At 45.8% G+C, this 24,315-nt stretch overlaps 1 protein-coding gene and 1 long non-coding RNA gene across 6 annotated transcripts in view; one reads left to right on the forward strand and one right to left on the reverse strand.

The window, feature by feature from the left end:
• Positions 1–20,663, reverse strand: part of gemin2 (gem (nuclear organelle) associated protein 2) — a 72,428-nt gene extending 51,765 nt beyond the window's left edge. For 2 of the 5 annotated variants that reach the window (XM_072489092.1, XM_072489070.1), the window contains exons 1-5: positions 20,579–20,663; positions 18,877–18,997; positions 17,968–18,052; positions 13,102–13,191; positions 6,198–6,257 (exon numbers count right to left, since the gene is read on the reverse strand). In XM_072489092.1, the coding sequence (XP_072345193.1) occupies positions 6,198–6,257; positions 13,102–13,191; positions 17,968–18,052; positions 18,877–18,997; positions 20,579–20,645 (423 nt within the window). In that variant the 5' untranslated portion in view covers positions 20,646–20,663. Of the gene's footprint in view, positions 1–6,197; positions 6,258–13,101; positions 13,192–17,967; positions 18,053–18,876; positions 18,998–20,272 lie in introns of all 5 variants that reach the window. The other 3 variants (XM_072489079.1, XM_072489073.1, XM_072489086.1) reach the window with 3 other exon arrangements.
• LOC140399555 (uncharacterized) overlaps positions 1–24,315 on the forward strand; it is a 97,044-nt gene that overhangs the window by 18,580 nt on the left and 54,149 nt on the right. Inside the window, exon 3 of the long non-coding RNA XR_011937716.1 lies at positions 19,472–19,499. This is a non-coding gene — a long non-coding RNA (uncharacterized lncRNA). The remainder of the gene's footprint in view (positions 1–19,471; positions 19,500–24,315) is intronic.

The raw sequence follows: 24,315 nt of genomic DNA on the forward strand, positions 1-24,315 counted from the left end.
ATGGGATCGTTGCTATTGATATGGGGATTGACATATTTGGTACTGATTATTGTTTATTGTTGGTGGGTGTAAATTTGGAAGAAAATGTGAAAAAGGAGGAGAATAAAGAAATAGCTGATTACGATGTATTGGGCATCACAGCGATCAGGGCTGGGATCTAAATAGCCAAGGATATGTGCCCTTTCGAAAGGGCAGGCAGATGAGCAGAGGGGGGCAGAGTTGCATCGTCAGTAAGAAATGAACTTAAATCGATAGCAATAAGCAATATAGGGTCATAAGGCGTAGAATTGAGGAATCGCAAAGGAAAAAAAATACCCTGATGGGAGTTATTACAGGCCCCCTAGCAGGTCAGGATGTGGGGACAGAAAATAAATCAGAAGATAGAAAAGGCATACAAGAAAGGCAATATTACAATAATCATGTGGGACTTCAATATGCAGGTGGGCTGGGAAAATCAGATTGGTAGAAAAGGAACTTGTGGAATGTCTACGAGGTGGTATTTTGGAGCAGCCTGTAGTAGAGCCCACTTGGGAACAAGCAATTCTGGATTTGGTGATGTGTAATGAGGCAGACTTGATTAGGGAACTTAAGGTGAAGGAACCCTTAGGGGGCTGAGACCACAATATGATAGAATTTACCCTGCAGTTTGAGAGTGAGAAGCTGGAATCAGATGTAAAGGTTTTACAATTGAACAAAGGTAATTACAAAGTCATGATGGAGGAGCTGGCCAGAATGGATTGGAAGGGAAGTCTAGCAGGGAATCAGTGGAACAGCAATGGCAGGAGTTTGTGGGGGGTTTTGGGGAGGTACAACAGAAATTCATCCCAAGGAGAATTAAACATGCTAAGGGGAGGACAAGGCAAACATGGCTGACAAGGGAAATCAAGGGCAGCATGAAAGCATAGGAAAAAGCATACAAAGGGAGGATAAGTGGGAAGCCAGAGGATTGGGAAGCCTTTAAAAGCAAGCAGAGGACAACTAAAAAAGCAATAAAGGGGAGAAGAGTAAACTAGCTAGTAACATAAAAGAAGATTGCAAGAGTTTTTTTTTTCGATATATAAAAAGTGAGAGAGTGGCAAGAATGGACATTGGACTACTGGAAAATGAGGCTGGAGAAGTAATAATAGGGATCAAAGAAATGGCAGAGGAATTCAATAGGTACTTTGCATCAGTTTTCACAGTGGAAGACACCAGCGGCAAACCAAACGTCAAGAGAGTCAGGAGGCAGACGTGAGTGAAGTAGGCATCACTAAGGAGAAGATGCTGGGGAAACCGAAAGGTCTGAAGGTGGATAAATCATCCGGACCAGATGCACTGCACTCCAGGGTTCTGAAGAGATAGCGGGGGAGATTGTGGAGGCATTGGTGATCTTTCAGGAACCACTGGAGGCAGGGAGGGTCCCAAAGATTTGGAATATATGGGCCGAATGTCCTCCTTCTGCACTGTAAATTCTATGATCGCTGATCTAATATGGCTAATGTAATACCTTTGTTTTAGAAGGGAGGGCGGCAGAGGACAGGAAATTATAGGCCGGTTAGCCTGACTTTTGGTTGTTGGTAAGATTTTAGAATCTATTATTAAGGGAGATTGCGGAGTACTTCGCAAATAGGACTGAGTCAGCACGAATTTATCAAGGGGAGTTCATGCCTGACAAATCAGTTTGAATTCTTTGAGGAAGTTAGACACAGGAGAACCAGTGGACGTGATCCATTTGTTTTTCCAGAAGGCCTTTGACAAGGTGCCATACAGGAGGCTGCTAAATAAGATAAGAGCCCATGGTGTTACGGGCAAGGTACTGGCACGGATAGAGGATTGGCTGACTGGCAGAAGGTAGAGAGCGAGGATAAAGGGGTCCTTTTCAGAATGGCAGCCAGTGACTAGTGGTGTTCCGTAGGGGTCAGTGTTGGGAACACAACTATTCACGATATACATTAATGTTCTGGAAGAAGGAACGGAGGCATTGTTGCAGTTTTTTTCAGCCAGAGGGTTGTGAATCTATGGAACTCTTTGCTGCAGAAGGCTGTGGAGGTGAAGTCGCTGAGTGTCTTTAAGACAGAGATAGGTAGGTTCTTGATTAATAAGAGGATCTGGGGTTATAGGGAGAAGGCAGGAGAATGGGATGAGAAACGTATCGGCCATGATTGAATGGCAGAGCAGACTCGATGGGCCAAATGGCCTAATTCTGCTCCTTTGTCTTATTATTTGATCCTCATGTGCTAGGTTAAGCCTGATACAGTTCAAAGTGGTGCACAGAGCGCACCTGATTAGGACGCATATGAGTGGGTTGTTCTCAGGGGTGCAGGATAGGTGTGAGCGGTACTCTAGGGGGCCGGCGAATCACACGCACATATTTTGGTCCTGCCCAAGCTTGTTAGTTTCTGGTTCTGCTTTTCTGATACAATGTCAGAGATTTTGGTTGTTCAGCTGGAGACGTGCCCGTTGGTGACCATTTTTGGAGTGTCGGATTCGCTGGTGCTGCAGATGGGGATGGAGGCAGGTGTTGCAAATAGCCCCGGAGGCGAGTTCTGCTTGGGTGAAGGTTCCCGGTGCCACCTCAGGTCTCGGATCGGTTGGGGGACCTGGTGGAATATTTGCACCTTGAGAAGATCAAGTATACCATGAGGGGTTGGTGGAAGGGTTCTGCTCAAGGTGGCAGCCATTCATCTCCTTTTTCAGGGAACTGGTTACCATCAGCTGTTGGGGAGGAAGGGGCGGAAAGAGATGTTGCCTTTTTAGTTGGGTTAAGATTTATTTTCTTTAAGTGGGGGGAGGGGATTGTGTGGATGCATTTTAGGAATAAGATGGGGTTGGTTGCATTATTGTTCGTAGAATTTACAGTGCATAAGTAGGCCATTCAGCCCATCAAGTCTGCACCAGCCCTTGGAACGAGCACCCTACTTAAGCCCACGCCTCCACCCTATACCTGTAACCCAGTGACCCCACCTAACCTTTTTGGACACTAAGGACAATTTATCATGGCCAATCCACCTAACCTGCACATCTTTGGACTGTGGGAGGAAACCAGAGCACCTGGAGGAAACTCATGCACACATGGGGAGAACGTGCAGACTCTGCACAGACAGTAACCCAAGCCGGGAATCGAACCTGGGACCCTGGAGCTGTGAAGCAACTGTGATAACCACTGTGCTACCCACTTGTTGTGTTTGTTATAATGAAAACTTTGTTTGAATAAAAATATTTTAAAAATACTTTTGCTATCCAAAGGACTCCTGTGTGAGAGTAATCAGGAGTTGTAATGTAACCCTCCTCCTCCTCCAGTCCCAACATACATCAGCTAATTCATTACACACTAGTTTAGAGGACTAAACTAGGAACCTACACAGGGTTCCAGTGACTGTTACATTAACTAGCTGATTCCTAATGTTACCCATTTGAACAGCCTATTTAAAAAGGAAGGTTTAAAATACATCCATGCTGATTTACATGTATCAAATTTCGAAACATAGAATTTCTATAGCGCAGGAGGCTATTTGGCCCATCAAGTCTGTACCGACCCTCCAAAAGAGCACCCTATCGAGACCCACTCTCTCCTCTATCCTCGTAACCCCACTTAATCTACACATATTGAACAATTTAGCATGACCAATCCACCTAACTTGCACATCTTTGGACTGCGGGAAGAAACTGGAGCACCCGGAGGAAACCCACGCAGACACGGGGGAAAACTGCAAGCTCCACACATGGTCATTCAAGGACAGAATTGAACCCAGGTCTCTGACTTTGTGAGACAGCAGTGCTAACCACTGTGCTGCCTTTTAAGAGTAAAAGGTTATAATTAGTCAACGCCATTAATTAGGGACAATGCTCATGTCTCAAGATCTGCCAAGTCTGTTTTGTTAGAGGCAGGCAGCAAGCAAATTTTCATGCTGCCTCCTCACTACCATGATTGTGCCATGTAGTCTAGTACAACCCACACAACTGTCTGTCTGCAAGTGTAATAGGGGGTCTAAGAACATGCAAAAGGAGCATCTTTTCCTCTGTGAGCCTCTAGCAGTCTGTCCCTCTTAAAGGGAAGCTGCACTGAAACATAAGTCTGAATAAAACAAACAAACAGATGCATTCAAGGTGATGGAAAATGGTGCATCAGCTGAGGAAGAAGACTTCCACATTCAGACTTCCACATTCTAAAGACTGCAGGCTTTAGTAACAGAGACATAATGTAGCAGAGAGACCATTTCCTCCCCCCACCCCCCTCCACGAGAGGGACACATGTCCTCAGAAAGGTGTGGGAGCAGGTGGGCACGGAGGTCAATGTTCAGAGTCTGGCCATGGAGACATGGTAGAGCTGCAGAAAGAGGTTTAATGACTTAAGACGATCAAGGTCAGTGAATAAATCTTCACATCACCTCTCATACCTACAAATGTTCCAGCTTGTCAAGCTGCTCAATGCACAACACCCCCATCACTCATCCACCTGTACTTAGTGGCACTCAATTCACCCTACAAATTGACATGCACTACCTCCCCCACACACTTTCAAATAATACCAGCCTCATGCCCAAATCTCTGCCTCCAAAGAGCTCCCAACTATTCAGCTCTTGCTGGTACATCACCCAGACAGTCACACAATCAAACATTCTGCCCTCTTTTGAAGGCAGCAGCAAAAGGGGAACAGTGGGGATTTGGGGAGCCCTCCACCACTCTATTCAATCAGTCAGAGGAGATGATGCTGGCAACATCAGAGCCTGCAACTGAGAACATTGAGAGAATGGTGAGTTAAAGCCTATGGTCCTTCCCAACTCTCTATTCTCGTTTTCTTTATACTGAAAGATGTCAATTAGGTGATCATGGACTTCCTGATTTCCACCCCCCCACCAAAAAAAATAATTCTGTTTTTATGCTTTTTAATTCTGGAGGTCTGCCATCTGGACAATGTCAATGGAGTCAGGAGGAAATGACAGAGGGCCTACACCAGTAATTAGGATGCACTATTGCTTGATCGCACAATACCAGCCATCGGTATTGCATGTGGTTTAGAGGGAGGTATAGGTGAGTTGTACTAGATACCAGTGCTCATAGCAACATGTAAGCTGTAACAGCAGCCCAGCAATCAGTCCTCCAACTGATTACTAGGATGGAAAGGTATCCCCCGCTCCACCCCTGGGAGTGGATCTGGCACCATAGAGGATGAAGCTGCTGTCCTCTCTCAAGATTACAATATTTGTGCTCCCACCAGTACAGCACCACCAGTGTTCTTGCTGTTGCCTCTGAACCACTTCTATTAATGCCGAAGTGGTGAAGTTCAAAGTCAGTCCCTCAAGGCCCAGGCTGTTCACAGGTACAACGGAAAGCCAGCTGCAGTTTCTCACTATTGAAAGTCAGTATTCTTCAACTAGCTATGCTTTAGCCACGAGGATAGCACCGCACAGGACTGGCAAAAGCACATGCAGGAGTCAGGTGAAGATAGGGGAACTGTTCTGTGGAAATCCTTGTGGGTGCAGTCTTCTGCGAAGACTGAAGTCTATAACTCTCTCTGTATCTCTACTCAATGTCCTGGTCAAGATAGGCTGAATGGCCTCCTTCTGCACTGTAAATTCTATGAAAGCTTCAGATCACAAGGAACTATCACCACAGCCCTGTATGTGGGTCAGATATTCCTCTATCCTCCCTGCAAGGACCAAAATTTTAGGCTGCATTTGTGGAAGTGCAGCAAATCAAAAGCGCTTCAATGGCAATTTATTAAACTACCTATTAAATAATATTGCTGCAGGACCCTCAGCTAAACGCTTGGTCTTTGTGAAGTGACAGCTGAATTTGTCCAATCGACCTGCACGGTCCAAATTTGGGAGATGGGTATATCAGCCAGTCGAGCTATATGACATCAGGAAAGCACCAAATCGGTTGCTTCTGGCAAAAGATGGCATGCCACATTAGAAGCAGTTGAGGACACAGCACCGCACCAGCAAAAAAGGCACTCAAATTCCACAGTGTAGTCTCTAGGGAAGTGTGGAGACCAAATTTGTGCCCATAATTTCTCTCCCAAAATGTCAAATTCAAATGTTAATTGATTCTGGGTCTGAATTAATTGTTAAAAACTGGACACGTGTGTATATATATATATATATATATAATATATATAGCGAGCCTTTCTGAAGACATGTCCATAAACATTTCCAATGCTACACGTTAATTCATACACAATAGAAAGGTGTGTTGGATCAGTGCAAACCACATACCAGCATTACGTTATTGTCCAAGGGCTGTGACTTCCAATGCTCCCTGTGTTTAGCTATACTCTGGGGGGGGGGGGGCACAAAAAGGAAATTAAAATGTCATTATTCTAAAATACAAACATCACTGTAGTCAAAAGAAAAAGAACCAAAAACAAACTCGACTAAAAGACCAGTATATTGTAATAAAATTATATTTTCAGGTTACCATTTAGCTGCATTCCATATTCCCAGCTTACACTGGAGCAATTCACATTACTGTTGTGCTCCATAACATAGAAACATCTGAATGGCTACAATAATTCCAACGGCACAATTTTCATTTTTAAATTAAAAGTTCAAATATCTAAAGCAAACAATATTTTTGTCAGCTTTCCTAGGTATATTTTAAATCAACTGAAATGGCATATATTCCACTTACTTGGGCATATACGAAGGACTTTATAATTAGGAAACTTCATAGAAAATGCCATAAAATTACAGTATTAGTCAACTGGGAATTAGAATGTACTAATTAGAAGTCACAGTACTCAACATAAAGCTTATTTTAAATGAAGCAGAGGGCGGCAGAGTGGTGACGCTGATTGGCTGTTGCGGAGAGTGAATTGTGGAAAGCTGCCGTCGGGTGAGTTTCTAGAACTAATATATTTCAGGCAGTGGCTAAACCCGAGACACTACACAGGTAGTGTCTCCCACCCATCCTCCTTCTCTAACCAAAAAAATAAGACTGTGTGGTGAGTTGGTGAGGTAAGCTTTTATTTCCTTTTCTTCTCTCCACCCTTCCACCACCTCTAACTTGCGGGGAGTGTGAAAATCAGGTACGCTTTTTTCCTCTCTCTGTAATTGTCAAGTAGATAAATGGAAGGGATAGCAGGGAGGGCAGTGCAATGTTCCTCCTGCAGTATGTTCGAGGTGAGGGACACAGTCAGTGGCCCTGCTGAGTTCACCTGCGGGAAGTGCACCCATCTCCAGCTCCTCAAAGACCGTGTTAGGGAACTGGAGCTGGATGAACTGAGGATCATTCGGGAGGCAGAGTTGGTTATAGATAGAAGCTACAGGGATGTAGTTACTCCTAAGATTGAAGGCAGTTGGGTGACGTTTAAAAGGAGGGGGAAGAAGCTGTCAGTGCAGGGATTCCCTGCGGTTGTTTTGGATACTGTTGGGGGGGGGGGCCTACCAGAGGTAAGCCATGGTGACCAGGTCTCTGGTACTGAGTCTGTCCCTGTTGCTCAGAAGGGAAGGGGGAGAGGAGAGCATTAGTTATTGGAGACTCTATAGTTAGAGGTACAGATAGGCGGTTCTGTGGCAACGATAGTGGCTCACGGTTGGTGTGTTGCCTCCCGGGTGCCAAGGTGCGTGATGTCTCTGATTGTGTTTTCAGGATCCTTAAGGGGGAGGGGGAGCAGCCACAAGTCGTGGTACACATCGGTACCAACGACATAGGTAGGAAAAGGGACGGGGATGTAAAACAGGAACTCAGGGAGCTAGGGTGGAAGCTGAGAGCCAGGACAGATCATGTGGTCATCTCTGGTTTGCTGCCAGTGCCACGTGCTAGCAAGATGAGGAACAGGGAGAGAGTGCAGTTAAACACGTGGCTACAGGGATGGTGTAGGGGGGAGGGTTTCAGTTACTTGGATAATTGGAGTACATTCTGGGGAAGGTGGGACCTGTACAAACAGGACGGGTTACACCTGAACCAGAGGGGCACCAATATCCTGGGAGGAAAATTTGCTACAACTCTTGGGGGGGGGGGTTTAAACTAATTAGGCAGGGGGATGGGAAACTGATTTGTAGCCCAGGAGATAGCGTTGCCGGAGTTCAGGAAGTTGAGGGTAGTGCAGTACTGAGGAAGGTACCAAGGTCACAAGAGTGGACCTGCAGGCATGAACGATGGTTTGAAGTGTGTCTACTTCAATGTGAGGAGCATCAGGAATAAGGTTGGTGAGCTTGAAGCCTGGATTGGTACCTGGGACTACGATGTTGTGGCCATTACAGAGATGTGGACAGAACAGGGGCTGGAATGGTTATTGGAGGTTCTGGGGTTTAGATGTTTCAGTAAGATTAGGGAAGGTGGTAAAAGAAGTGGAGGAGTAGCATTGTTAATCAAGGATAGTATAATGGCTGCAGAAAGGCAGTTTAAGGAGGATCTGTCTACTGAAGTAGTGTGGGCTGAAGTTAGAAATAGGAAAGGAGCAGTCACTTTGTTAGGAGTTTTCTATAGGCCCCCAAACAGTAACAGAGATGTGGAGGAAAAGATTGTAATGCAGATTTTGGATAGGTGCGGTAGTCACAGGGTAGTTGTCATGGGTGACTTTAACTTTCCAAATATTGATTGGAACCGCTATAATTCGAATAGTTTGGGTGGGGCTGTTTTTATCCAGTGTGTGCAGGAGGGTTTCCTCACACAATATGTGGATAGACCAACAAGAGGCGGGCCACATTGATTTGGTACTGGGTAATGAACCGGGCCAAGTGTTAGATTTGGTTGTGGGAGAGCACTTTGGAGATAGTGACCACAAATCGGTGACTTTCACTATAGTAATGGAGAGGGATAGGAACCAAAGGCAGGGCAAGTTTTATAACTGGGGGAAGGGTAATTACGATGCGATTAGGCAAGAATTGGGGGAGCATAAGATGGAAACAGGAACTGTCAGGGATAGGCACAATTGAGATGTGGAGCTTGTTCAAGGAGCAAATACTGCGTGTCCTTGATATGTATGCCCCCTCAGGCAGGGAGGAAATGGTCGAGTGAGGGAACCATGGTTTACAAAAGAGGTTGAATGTCTTATCAAGAGGCAGAAGGGGGCTTATGTAAGGATGAGAAAACAAGGTTCAGTTAGGGCACTTGAGGGATACAAGATAGCTAGGAAGGAGCTCAAGAAAGGGCTTAGGAGAGCTAGGAGGGGGCATGAGAAGTCCATGGCAGGTAGGATCAAGGAAAACCCCAAGGCTTTTTACACTTATGTGAGGAATAAAAGAATGACCAAGGTGAAGTTAGGGCCGGTCAAGGACAGTAGTGGGAACGTGTGCCTGGAGTCTGAAGATATAGGAGAGGCCCTAAAGAACAAAGAACAAAGAAATGTACAGCACAGGAACAGGCCCTTCGGCCCTCCAAGCCCGTGCTGACCATACTGCCCGACTAAACTACAATCTTCTACACTTCCTGGGTCCGTATCCTTCTATTCCCATCCTATTCATATATTTGTCAAGATGCCCCTTAAATGTCCCTATCGTTCCTGCCTCCACTACCTCCTCCGGTAGTGAGTTCCAGGCACCCACTACCCTCTGCGTAAAAAACTTGCCTCGTACATCTACTCTAAACTTTGCCCCTCTCACCTTAAACCTATGCCCCCTAGTAATTGACCCCTCTACCCTGGAGAAAAGCCTCTGACTATCCACTCTGTCTATGCCCCTCATAATTTTGTATACCTCTATCAGGTCGCCCCTCAACCTCCTTCGTTCCAGTGAGAACAAACCGAGTTTATTCAATCGCTCCTCATAGCTTATGCCCTCCATACCAGGCAACATTCTGGTAAATCTCTTCTGCACCCTCTCTAAAGCCTCCACATCCTTCTGGTAGTGTGGCGACCAGAATTGAACACTATACTCCAAGTGTGGCCTAACTAAGGTTCTATACAGCTGCAACATGACTTGCCAATTCTTATACTCAATGCCCCGGCCAATGAAGGCAAGCATGCCGTATGCCTTCTTGACTACCTTCTCCACCTGTGTAGCCCCTTTCAGTGATCTGTGGACCTGTACTCCTAGATCTCTTTGACTTTCAATACTCTTGAGGGTTCTACCATTCACTGTATATTCCCTACCTGCATTAGCCTTTCCAAAATGCATTACCTCACATTTGTCCAGGTTAAACTCCATCTGCCATCTCTCCGCCCAAGTCTCCAGACAATCTAAATCCTGCTGTATCCTCAGACAGTCCTCATCGCTATCCGCAATTCCACCAACCTTTGTGTCGTCTGCAAACTTACTAATCAGACCAGTTACATTTTCCTCCAAATCATTTATATATACTACAAAGAGCAAAGGTCCCAGCACTGATCCCTGTGGAACACCACTGGTCACAGCCCTCCAATTAGAAAAGCATCCCTCCATTGCTACCCTCTGCCTTCTATGGCCTAGCCAGTTCTGTATCCACCTTGCCAGTTCACCCCTGATCCCGTGTGACTTCACCTTTTGTACTAGTCTACCATGAGGGACCTTGTCAAAGGCCTTACTGAAGTCCATATAGACAACATCTACTGCCCTACCTGCATCAATCATCTTAGTGACCTCCTCGAAAAACTCTATCAAGTTAGTGAGACACGACCTCCCCTTCACAAAACCGTGCTGCCTCTCACTAATACGTCCATTTGCTTCCAAATGGGAGTAGATCCTGTCTCGAAGAATTCTCTCCAGTAATTTCCCTACCACTGAAGTAAGGCTCACCGGCCTGTAGTTCCCGGGATTATCCCTGCCACCCTTCTTAAACAGAGGAACAACATTGGCTATTCTCCAGTCCTCCGGGACATCCCCTGAAGACAGCGAGGATCCAAAGATTTCTGTCAAGGCCTCAGCAATTTCCTCTCCAGCCTCCTTCAGTATTCTGTATGAATACTTTTCTTCAGTGTACACAAAGGAGAGGGGCCATGTTGTTGAGGAGGATAGTGCGATACAGGCTGGTAGGCTGGAGGAGGTAGATATTCGAAAGGAAGAGGTGTTAGAAATTTTGAGAAGCCTGAGGATAGTTAAGTCCCCTGGGCCTGGTGGGATATGTCCTAGGATTCTTTGGGAGGTGAGGGATGAGATTGCAGAGCCTTTGGCTTTGATCTTTGTCTACAGGAATAGTGCCAGAAGACTGGAGAGAAGCGAAAGTTGTCCCCTTGTTCAAGAAAGGGAATTATAGTCCGGTTAGTCTCACTTCGGTCATAGGTAAATTATTGGAAAAGGTCCTGAGGGATAGGATTTATGATCATTTGAAAAGATACAGCTTAATCCAGGATAGTCAGCACGGATTTGTGAGGGGTAAGTCTTGCCTCACAAGTTTGATTGTATTCTTTGAGGAGGTAACTAAGTACATAGATGAAGGTAGAGCAGTTGATGTCGTATACATGGATTTTAGTAAGGCGTTTGACAAGGTGCCCCATGGTCGGCTCATGCAGAAAGTAAGGAGGCATGGCATAGAGGGAAATTTGGCCGATTAGATCAGTAACTGGCTATCACATAGAAGACAGAGGGTGATGGTAGATGGCAAATCTTCATCCTGGAGCCCAGTCACCAGTGGTGTACCACAGGGATCAGTGCTGGGTCCTCTGCTATTTGTGATTTTTATCAATGACTTGGATGATGGAGTTGAAAGTTGGGTCAGTAAATTTGCTGATGACACCAAGATTGGTGGAGTAGTGGACAATATGGAGGGCTATTGTAGGCTGCAAAGAGACATTGATAGAATTATCATAGAATTTACAGTGCAGAAGGAGGCCATTCGGCCCATCGAGTCTGCACCGGCTCTTAGACAGAGCACCCCACCCAAGGTCCACACCTCCATCCTAACCCAGTAACTACACCCAACACTAAGGGCAATTTTGGACACTATGGGCAATTCCGCATGGCCAATCCACCTAACCCGCACATCTTTGGATTGTGAGAGGAAACCGGAGCACCCGGAGGAAACCCACGCACACACGGGGAGGATGTGCAGACTCCACAGAGACAGTGACCCAAGCCGGAATCGAACCTGGGACCCTGGAGCTGTGAAGCAATTGTGCTATCCGCAATGCTACCGTGCTGCCCCAGATAGGATGCAGAGCTGGGCTGAAAAGTGGCAGATGGAGTTTAACCCTGATAAGTGTGAGGTGATTCATTTTGGTAGGCCAAATCTGAATGCGGATTACAGGGTTAACGGCAGGGTTCTGAAGAATGTGGAGGAGTAGAGAGATATTGGAGTTCATGTCCATAGATCTCTGAAAGTTGCCACCCAAATCGATAGAGCCGTGAAGAAAACCTATAATGTGTTGGCAGATGGAGTTTAACCCTGATAAGTGAGGTGATTCATTTTGGTAGGACAAATCTGAATGCGGATTAAAGGGTTAACGGCAGGGTTCTGAAGAATGTGGAGGAGCAGAGAGATATTGGAGTTCATGTCCATAGATCTCTGAAAGTTGCCACCCAAATCGATAGAGCCGTGAAGAAAACCTATAATGTGTTAGCATTTATTAACAGGGGGATTGAGTTTAAGAGCCGTGAGGTTATGCTGCAACTGTACAAGACCTTGGTTAGACCACATTTGGAGTATGGTGTGCAGTTCTGGTCACCTCATTATAGGAAGGATGTGGAAGCAGTGGAAAGGGTGCAAAGGAGATTTACCAGGATGCTGCCTGGATTGGAGGGTAGGTCTTATGAGGAAAGGTTGAGGGAGTGAGGGCTTTTCTCATTGGAGCGAAGGACGATAAGAGGTGACTTAATTGAAGTGTATAAGATGATGAGAGGGATAGATAGAGTGGACGTTCAGCGACTTTTTCCTCAGATGGATGTAGCTGTTACAAGGGGGCATAACTATAAGGTTCAAGGTGGAAGATATAGGAGGGATGTCAGAGGTAGGTTCGTTACTCAGAGAGTGGTTGGGGCGTGGAACGCACTCCCAACTATGGTAGTGGAGTCGGACACTTTAGGAACTTTCAAGCGGTTATTGAATAGGCATATGGAGTGCACTAGAATGATTTGATCTTAGTTTCAGACTAGTTCGGCACAACATCGTGGGCCGAAGGGTCTGTACTGTGCTGTACAGTTCTATGTTATATGAAACTTGCCTGCTGGCTGGAAAATAATTTTTTCTTCCGTAATTCTGGATACATTTTCACCAGTAAGGTTCCTAAATATCTATACAAACATTTTTTCAAAGCAAACATGTTACCTGTCGAAGGATTGAAAAATTAGCTACTTGCTGCTGCTGCCATCGGAGACTGGGAGAAAATCCGGCAGGGGCAGGTTGACATCCAGATAGCTAAAATATATAAACTGAATTATGACAAATATCTAAAGTGCGCAGAAATATGACAGTTTAAAGTATCTATACTTCAACTCTGATGAATGTAGTTGCATTTCTACTGCAAAAAGGAAAAAGAAATGGGTTAGAGAGACTGATTTCTCTTATACACATAAAGAAAGATAACTAATAATTGTATTTATTTAAAAATGTATTGAAATATTTCCTGTTTAGAAGAAAAAATAATTACCTAAAAGGGCAATAAGAGCGAGCTGGCATATATGACAAGATATTAACTGCATTTTGAGTAACTGTTTAGTTGTTTTGAACTGCAATCCACAGCGCATTCTTTAAAAGGTTAACTTCTTAATTTTGGGAGCAGAACAGGAGTGTATAGAAAAATATTTTGGCAATATGAATAAAACATTACATCATTTTGAATAAGGTTACTGGGGCCGGTTTAGCTCAGTGGACTGGACAGCTGGTTTGTGCTGCAGAGCGGGGCCAACAGCGTGGGTTCAATTCCCGTACCGACTGGGGTTGTTCACGTAGGTCCTGCGCCTTCTCAACCCTGCCCCTTGCCTGAGGTGTGGTGATCCTCAGGTTAAATCACCACTAGTCAGCTCTCCCTCTCAAAGGGGAAAGCAACCTATGGTCACTTAGGACTATGATGACTTTACTGTTAATCATACAAATAGATAACAGCCACAACAATGCACACTTTAAACTTTGCAAAACCAAATTCAAGGAAAATATGCATCTATTTAGCACAATCCCGTGATGATGTGCAAACTTCAGAATAAACTATATATTTTTAAAAAAAAATATAAAATCTTTGTATTGGCATTTCCCATATTTATAAACAGTTGTATATATATACGGATCACATTTTTCTCGCGCACGCTAATTTCCTTTATCATACAAAGAGGTTTAGTTTGTCCTTTGTTTAACTGACCCTATGTGCATTTCATTGCCCTCTGGATCGGTCTATGGTTCCTCCCCCTTCCCTGTTCTCTGGCTTAAACTGGCCAGCGTGGAGGCCCCCGCCCGGGTCTCTTTCCCCCTTGCCTGGTGCCAGGAAAACCAAGAAATCCCCTTTAGCACACAAACCCCGCATACACACCCAAGCTCCAAAGAACCATCATTGCAAGTGAAAGGCCCCTCTCTTCCCTTGTCCAAGTATATACAACGTTGGCTCATTTAGCACATATACCCGCCGCAGTTTAAAATAGAGTTACAGGAGGCTACATCAGTACATGACCACTTCGCAATTCAGCCAGTCCTTCTGCCTTCGCAAACTCCTCCACTGCTTCCGCCGTCCTGAAATAAAAGTCCTTGGATTTGTAAGTCACCCTCAACTTAGCTGGGTATACTATGCTGCACCACACCTTACTGATGTACAGCGCCTTCTTCACCCGGCTGAAGGCAGCCCGCCTCCTCGCCAGCTCCACCGTAAAGTCCTGATATATGCGTATACCAGCTCCAGCCCACTGCACCACCCACTTCTGCTTTGCCCAGCACAGGACCTTCTCCTTCACACTGTACCTACGAAAACAGTCACTACTCTTGGCGGCTCACTCTCCTTTGGTACAGGCCTCCACGATCGATGAGCCCGATCCAGTTCACATCGGGAGGGATCATCACCCTCCCCCAATAGCTTCGCCACCATCGTGGCAAAATACTCAGTCGGCCTCGGGCCTTCCACTCCTTCGGGAAGACCCACAATCCTCAGATTCTGTCGCCTGGATCTGTGTTCCAAGTCGCCCATTTTGGCTCGCAGACCCTTGTTGATGTCTATCACCTTCCGCATCTCCTTCCCAATCGAGGTAAGTTGATAGCGGTGCTGTAACAATCTTCCACTTCCTTCAGCACCTCGCCTTGCTCCCGTATCTCCGCCACTCATTCAATACCGCCGCCCTCACCGGGGCAATCGCCTCCTCCACCAGCAATTTCAATACTCCTCCCATCTCCTCCATGTGTTTTCTGAACTGCCTTTCGAGTTCCGCGGCCATCACCGTAGTCATTTCTTCAGCTGTGGGCAAGGCGGCCTCCCCTGGTGCCCCAGACTCCATTTTTCTTGCCGTCCCCGCGGTGACCTTTCCACTCCCCGACAGACTTTCAGCTGTTTTTTTCACGGCCTTTTTTTAACTTGTTCTCGACATCTTTCTTCACTGCGCCTTCTCCCTGCTTTTGCCACCTCTGTTACCCGTGGGACCGGGCGTTAGACCCCAAAAATGCCGTTCCCGAGCGGGAGCCCTCCAATGTGTGGCAGCCTCCCACCTGCCGTCACCGGAAGTCACCCTATTGTCTCTTTGCGGAGGAAGTGTTTTATTTGGAGGTGTCTCATTTCCTGTCCTTTTGCTAGCCTCCATTTCTTCGTCAGTTCGTCTAATGTCGCCAGTCTGTACCCTACGTAGAAGTCCCCGACCGTCAATGTGCCCCCGTCCCACCTCCATCTTTTGAAGGTGGTATCCAGCATGGCTGGGGGGAGTCTGTGATTGCCGCATATGGGAGCCATTTTGGCTATCCCGAAGTGTTGTCTCAGCTGGGTCCACGTTCTCAGCGTGGCCGATACTCCTGGGCTCGTTGTGTATCTTGTTGAGGAGGATGGGAGTGCTACTGTGGCCAGGGCACGGAGGGTCGTTCCTTTACAGGATGCCTCCTCCATTTGTACCCAATCTGTGTTGGGTTCTTGGACTCATTCCCTCACTCGAATGAACTAGATTCTTGATATGGACAACTTACAAGCTCAGTTTATGTTCAAAATGTATACAAAGTGGACACATTTTATTGAATACACTTAAGTCTGAGTTTGACAGATATGTGATTGATAAGAGAGACAAGGGTTATTGGGGACAGACAGGAAAGTAGGGTTACGGCCACAATCAGATCAGTCATAATTATATTGAATGACAGAGCAGGTTTGATAGGCCAAATGGCCTAGGTCTGCTCCTATTTCTTAATAACATGTGTATCACACTAAAGGACACAAAACTCAAACATGTATCAAGAAAAACATCATGCTTGGATGAACAAAGAATATGCATTTATGTAGCAATTTATCATCTTCTTGGTCAAGTCTAAAGCACTGTTCAAGCAATAGGTCAGTTTTGAAGTGCAATCACTATCATTAAGCATGTAATTTCCACACAGCAAGGTCCAACAAACAGCAACTGACTGGACGACCAGTTAACTTATTTGATGGCATTGGTTGAGAGTGGAATATTGATTAGGACAAAGAAAATTCACTGATCTGTGAATAGCCATTTCTGCAGGATTAGGGGGCGGGATTCTCTGAGCTGAAATCGCGATCAGCACGGGGGCGGAGAATCGGCATTGACGCCGAAATCCGGCGCAACGCCGCTCCCGTGATTCTCCGGTTCCCGGAGAATCGGCGTGAATCGCGCACGCACGGGTCGGAGGCCATTCTAACATTGCCGCACACATTCAATACTAGAGGAATGTACTAAAAATATATTTGCAAGGGCAAATTAAGCTAATTCTGCTTTGATTTCTATTTAAAATAGTGCTTACTGTAAAGATACACCATTTTTCACTGTCAGTCTCACCTTTTACTAGTTGCATGAAGCTGACAGAGCCTAAGCCAACGCTATGGGAATTGAACCCACACTGTTGGCCCCGCTCTGCAGCTGTTTTTCTGAATGGTGGGCTGTGACTAGCGGCATTCAACAGGGATCAGTTCTGGGACTTTTGTTGTTCGTAGTATATATAAATGATTTGGAAGAAAATGTAGTAAGTTTATCGAAGTCTGATTGGTAAGTTCACCAACGACACAAAAATTGGTGGAGTTGCGGATAGTGAAGAGAATTGTCAGAGGATACAGCAAGATATAAGCTGGTGGAGTCTTGGGCGTAGAAATGGCAGATGGAGTTTAATCCGGACAAGTGTGAGGTAATGCACTTTGGAAGATCCAATGCATGTAAGAATTACACAGTAAACGGTGGAACTCTTGCGAGTATTGACAGGCAGAGAGATCTGGGCATGCATGTCCACCGATCACTGAAAATGGCAAAGCATGTGGATAAGGTGGTCAAGAAGGCATACGGCATGCTGGCCTTCATTGGTCGAGGCATTGAATATAAAAATTGGCAAGTCATGTTGCAGCTGTACAGGACCTTAGTTAGGCCTCATTTGGAATATTGTGTATAATTCTGGTTGCCACACTACCAGAAAGATGTGGATGCATTGGAGAGGGTACAGAAGCGGTTTACTAGGATGTTGCCTGGTATGGAGGGCATTAGCTATGAGGAAAAGTTAGATAAACTCAATCTGTTCTCACTGGAACAACGGAGGTTAAGAGATAACCTGATAGAGGTCGACAAGATTATGAGTGGCATGGACAAGAGTGGATAGTCAGATGCTTTTTCCTCGGGTAGGAGAGTCAAGTGCTCGGGGACATAGTTTTAAAGTGCGTGGGGAAAAGTTTAGAACAGATGTACGAGGCAAGTTTCTTTACACAAAGGGTGGTAAATATATGGAACGCGCTGCCTGGGGAGGTGGTGGGAACAGGTACAATAGCAGCATTTAGACAAATATATGAATAGGGTGGGAATGGAAGGATATGGACTCCTTAAGTGCATACGGTTTTAGTTTAGGCAGGTATCATGGTCGCCGCAGGCTTGGAGGGCCGAAGGACCTGTTCCTGTGCTGTAATGAATGTTCTTTGTACAGAGCCAAAAGTGGACAAGAAACAATTTTTTAAAAGTTGAAATAAAATCTTTACAAACAAAAGTCCTAAAGTTTTCATGTAATGTGTCAAATTATTGTACTTACTGAAATATTCACAGTCTGATTCATTTTCAACTTTTTTGGGTCAATCTTTGCCACTACTACTTCAGGACATCTTGATGCTTCAATCCTGAAAGCAAAAATTGAAATACAAATTCTAAATTACAACTTGTAGGTTAAATGGTAAGAGCATAAAGCAAAACCACAGCATTAATTTTTTTCTTATTTAGTGATGTTCATTTCAGTGTTATAGTTGAATGTCCATTATCTACATGCCAATTGTCCACCATGTTGCAGGATAAAACCCTGAGAAATTGAAGCACCATGTTTCTTTGGCTTCTTGTATCTCACCATCTTCATTCCTATGTCTAGAGTATTGTTATTTCATGCATTGGGGCTCGATCTCTATAATCCATTTTTGGGATGAGAAGCTGGAATTTTCCCTGCTGGATAATCAAGATTCTACTGCATTCCCAATTTTCATAGGAGTAGTTAACTGGCCAAGATGCATTGCACTGGGTGCCGCTTTGGTTCACAAGTATGATACAAATTCATGCTGTAATTAAAAAGAGCATTATATGGCGCAATGGGTTGCTGAGAGTTGATAAACGGCCGAAGTTACATTTAAAATACACTAGGCTAGACTGCCTTTTTGATTTTAGGACACGTAACCAACTAACTTCCCCACCCTCATGTCTCCATGGTCAAGCATCACCCACAACAAAGAAAAGTGACCATTTCCTAGGCCTCTACCAATGTCACATTATGATAAATCAGGCACAAGCCGTATTCTGAAGCTGGAAAGCAGATCTAATTCCACACTTTAATATAGCAGTTATAACTCGCGGTGCAATACAAAATAACCTTTATCGGCCTTACATTGTACTTGCTTTGAACCGGAAGTTATATCAAATATATATTTGCAATTTAGAGAACTCTTCCACTTTTACTTACTGGACTCTTTTCAAGTATTCTTGGGGTGTTCTGGGTGGCACACTAGGGTCAAAGTCTTCAATGGTATCCCAGTCATCCACAGGCAATTGCCTGGGCATCAAATCCTCTTCAAAATTCATTGCTGTCAGAATTGCCCACACCACCAAAAGGAAAAGAAAATTAAATTTTAAGATTGTATTCGATTCACCAAATAGTCACAAAGTTCATGCTCAATGTAAATAATTAAACATGGGTGCAAAAATTTAGCAATGGGGAACTTCAGAAGAGGAAGACCATGAATAATCATAATTCGTGCTTGCAGGTACATTTTAAAAAATGCAATCCACTTTTTGATCATGGTGCATTTTTGGATCAGTTTATATTTGAATTGGATTGGTTTATATTTGAAAAATGCACCATTGCACCATGCAAAAATGTATTATACATAGTATAGTTAAGGGATTATGATATTTAAAGAACCTGGTACTTTCTACTTTGTTCTGTGGTACTAAAGATTTTGCTCGATTGGATGAATATCCACAAAAATCATTATGCTGGTTTTGTAATTGGTTTCTGACCAAATATTACTAAAGATGCTGTCTGCACTATTTCACAGGAGGAAATGGATCCTGCAAAGCAAAAAGGTTGGTTTAAAAACATGGTTTTACTCTTGTTTTCTGCAGTCAGTAAAATTCTCAAAACTTCGCTTGCAACAACAATTTGTGGGGGCATAGCTATATACAGAAATTAATGCACCAGAAGAAAGCTTGTAAGCGTGTCTACTACTATTGCCCCAAAAGATAGATGAAGACAGGCCAGGGAAGTGTGTAATTAAAAAATAATATGCTGGAAATACTCAGCAGGTCAGGCAGCATCTGTGGAGATAAACAGAATTAATGTTTCGGGTCGAGATAACTTTACATTAGAGGCGAGATCGAATGGAGTTAAATAAATGTTTCTTTGATCAATTATCTGTGTTGATTTTTGCTGTGTGCAATACGGTTGCTGCATTATTTAAAAATAAATCTATTTGCATTTCTATAAGCTGTGATAAAATCCAAAGCCTTTTCTCATTTGGGGACAAGCTGAGGCCCACCTTCCGTACATCACTGAGGCTGAAACATGAACTAAAGGCAGCTGGTACAAATCGAAGAATGGGAAAACCAAACAACAGACCGGTAGTAGTGGGCACTGCCAATAAAAAGGAACATTGTGTTTGCGAAGATACCCTGTGGGGTATTGAAGCTGCGAGGGGCTGGGGATATTATGAGAACAGAGTAGGCATGTTTCTGGGTAAGAGGAAGCTGAACTAATTAAGTGTGGGTGGAACTTTAGATCAGGAGAATACTGGAGACATTCTGTGCCGCTGCATTTCAGTTAGATGCCCCCCCCACCCCCACCAACCAAAAAAAATCACCTCACAGGTGGGTGAAATACTGGCTCAGGACAAGACCGATATAGAACACTATTCAGTCCCCGCTGGTGGACGGGAATCTGGTCTCAGTCATGATGAGGCCTTTAAAGCAGACTCTGCCTGACAAACCGCTGCTGTCGCCGCCGCTCCTCACCCAGCGCAGGCTCAGTGAGCCGCCCCCTCCAACATCACGTGACAACCCGCAGCCAATCGTCGCTTTCCCTATCCAAACACTTTGCCCCGGTTCCCGTCCATCGCCAAGCTATCCGCCCACGGGATGTCGCCATCTTAAACCGGCGCCGGCTTTACCTTCCAAACGGCGCAGCGCGGCGAATTTCACTCCCAAGACCCAGGAGGCGCTGCCTGTAGTCCGCATGCGCAATGACGGCAGCCGGTTAAAGCGACTGCGCAGTGAGGGTCTTGGTCTTGTTTGCAGCGCGCGGGGAGCCATTCGGCCCATCGTGTCTGTACCAGTTGGTTCAAGGAGCAACTTAGCGAGTGTCATCCCCAAGGATGATTTGGACATGTTCCCGTCACTGAAAGCTGGAGCCTGCCAAGATGACAGGGAATGATTTTAAAAAAAAATTTTGAGTATCCAATTTTTTTTCTCCAATTAATGGGCAATTTAGCGTGGCCAACCCACCTACCCTGCACATCTTTGGGTTGTGGGGGTGAAACCCACGCAGACACGGGGGGAATGTGCAAACTCCACCCGGGGCCCAGATCAAATCCAGGTCCTCGGCACCGCAGTGCTAACCACTGTGTCGCCCGACCGAATGATTCTACCCACATGATGTGTATCGTGTATTTGTCCTCTGTTCTCCATACTCTGCTGGAGAAATAATAGTGTTTTGATCGGGATTTGTTGTTGTCATGTCAATCACTGAGTTCTGTTTGCTGTCGTGCAGAGACAGATTTTAAATACACTTGGTTATAAAAACCGCACTGGCGTGATAGGGGATTCGTTAGTCAGGGGGCCAGATAAGGTGTTTCTGAAGCTGTGGATGTGTATCCATGATTTTATGTTGTCATCCTGATACCAAGGTCAAGGATGTCACAGAGCGGCTGCAAGACATCCTTCTGGGGGAGGGTGAATAGCAGAGGTGGTGGATCACATTGGGACCAATGACTTAGGGAGAAAGGGAATGTGGTCCTGCGATCAGAGTTCAGGGAGCTAGGTAGAAATTTAGCAACCAGGACCTCCAATGTGGTCATCTTCAGATTACTCCAGTGCCATGTGCAAGTGAATACAAAAATAGGAGGATAAGACAAATGAATGTGTGGCTAGAACTGTCTGGAAATGCTCACGGCTACACCACATGGACTGCAGCTATGCAAGAAGGCAGCTCACCACCACCTTCTCGAGCACAATTGGAGATGGGCAACAAATGCTGACCTAGCCAGCAACGGCCACATCCTGTAAAAATGATTTTAAAAATTAAAAAGAAAGATGGTGCAGGAGGAAGGGCTTTAGATTCCTGGGGTAGCCTCTGAGGAAGATGGTGCCTGTACAAGTTGGAGAGGTTTCACCTGAATAGAGCTGGGACTGAGTTCCTTGCGAGGCATTTTGCTTGTGCTGTTGAGATGGCTTTAAGCTAACTCTGCAGGGCTATGAGAACCAGGAGAGAATATTCGCAAGGAATACCAGGGTGCACAAAATACTGGGAGACATAGATAGCACTCATGGAGAATAGTAAATTAATAGGTGGAGATTTTTAAAAAATAATTTGGGGGATGTAGGCTGGCTAAGACAGCATTTACTGCCAACCCCTAGTTGCCGTTCAGAAGGCGGTGGTAAGCTTGAACCACTGCATTCCCTGAGGCGTAGGTACACCCACAGTGCTGTTGGGGAGGGAGTTCCAGGATTTTGACCCAGCGACAGTGAAGGAACGATGATATATTTCCAAGTTGGGGTGGTGAGTGACTTGGAGGGCAACCTCCACGTGATGAAATTCCCAGATATCTGCTGTCTGTCTTATTAAATGGTAGTGGTCGCGGGTTTGGTAGGTGCTGTCCAAGGAACCTTGGTGAGTTCCTACAGTACATCTTGTAGATGATACACATGGCTGCTACTGTTAGTCTGTGATGGAGGGATTAAATATTTGTGGAAGTGCTAGCAATCAAGCTTTGCAGATAGTTTGGCGAAATTTGGACTTTTCCTCCGAGAAGTCTGCATGGTAGCACAGTGGTTAGCACTGTTGCTTCACAGCTCCAGGATCCCAGGTTCAATTCCCAGCTTGGGTCACTTTGTGCGGAATCAGCATGTTCTCCTCGTGTCTGCATGGGTTTCCTCCGGGTACTCCAGTTTCCTCCCACAGTCCAAAGATGTGCAGATTAAGTGGATTGGTGATGCTAAATTGCCAAAAATAATAGTGTCAAAAAAAAAGGTGGGGTTACTGGGACAAGGTGGAGGTGTGGGCTTTAATAGGGTGCTCTTTCCAGGGGCTGGTGCAGTCTCAATGGGCCGAATGCCCTCCTGTACTGTAAATCAATTCTATGATTCTATACGTGAAGTATGAGAGGAGATTTGATAGAAGTGCACAAAGTTATGAGGGCTTCGAACAGAGTAGACAGGGAAAAACTGTTTCCATTGGTGGAAGGATTGAGAATGAGAGGGCACAGATTTAAGGGGCTGGATTCTCCGATTTTGAGGCTATATCTGGAAGAAGTGTCTAGTTCTACGATAAAATAATCAGCGAGGCTCCAGCACCGATCCTCTGACCGGTGAGGGGCTAGCAGCTGCGCCATGTAAAACGCACGGTCTTCACGAAATAAACGGCCGGAGAATTGCGGGGTCCGTGGTCGGACATGTGTACGGCGCCGATCTGCAGTGATCGCATCGTACAACATGGCGCCGGCTGTGCGTGGACCGACATGCCAGATAGTGCCCCCCTGGACCCACCCTCGCCACCACCAGGCCACCCCCCACCAGTCCCCCCAGCCCTTGCTGAAGCACACCCCGGCCAGCAGCATGGCTCCTCCCGATTGTGGCGGCGCTGGACACAGTCCGCAGCCGCTATGCTGGGTTCCCGAAAACTGAGAGCACATGTGCCCTGCGCCGAGAACTTGGCCCATAAGGGCGGAGCATCGGGGGAGGGCTTTCAGGTAATGTCCTGAGGCCGTCCCAACGGTGTGCGGCGTATCCTCGATGACAGCGTTTTGGAGGGGACCGAGCATCCGAAAACAGGCAGACTCGGTGGTGAAAAGGGATTCTCTGCCCAATCGGCAATTATGAAATCAGCGCCGGCATGCGGAGAATTCCGCCCAGGATGTTTGAGAAAAGCGAAGCAATATGAGGAAAAGCTTTTTTACAAAGCGAGTGATTAGGATAATAATCTAATCGTTTTTAGTGTCACAAGTAGTCTTACATTAACACTACAATGAAGTTACTGTGAAAATCCCCGAGTTGCCACACTACGGCGCCTGTTTGGGTACACTGAGGGAGAATTCAGAATGTCCAATTTAGCTAACAAGCGCGTCTTTCAAGACTTGTGGGAGGAAACCAGAGCACCCGGAGGAAACCCATGCCGACACGAGGAGAACGTGCAGCCTCCACACGGACAGCGACCCAAGCTGGGAATTGAACCTGGATCCCTGGCGGTCTGAAGCAACAGTACTAACCACTGTGCTACCATGCTGTCCCATCTGGAATATGGTATTTGAGAGTGTGGTGGAGGAAGGTTCAATCGAAGGACTCAAGATTATTGGGTTGTTATCTGAAAAGGGAGAAGGCTGGGAGTGGGGAAGCGGGGGGGGGGGGGGGGGGGGGAGGGGGTTGCTGAGACCCATGCAGACACAGGGAGAATGTGCCAACTCCACACGGACAGTGACCCGGGGCCGTGATCGAACCTGGGTCCTCGGCGCCATGAGGCAGCAGTGCTAACCACTGTGCCACCCCAACTTCCTCGAACCAGTTAAAACTAGTTAGCACCTCTTAAAGGGTTGCGGCTGGTGTAAATACTGGCAGTCATGCAGGAAATGAATCACCAGGGAAACGAGACAATGGCACATCAGAGGAGCGAGGGAGCCCTAAGGTTTGGGGAATC

This window comes from Scyliorhinus torazame, chromosome 2 (genome assembly GCF_047496885.1).
Source record: "Scyliorhinus torazame isolate Kashiwa2021f chromosome 2, sScyTor2.1, whole genome shotgun sequence".
Lineage (NCBI taxonomy): Eukaryota > Metazoa > Chordata > Chondrichthyes > Carcharhiniformes > Scyliorhinidae > Scyliorhinus > Scyliorhinus torazame.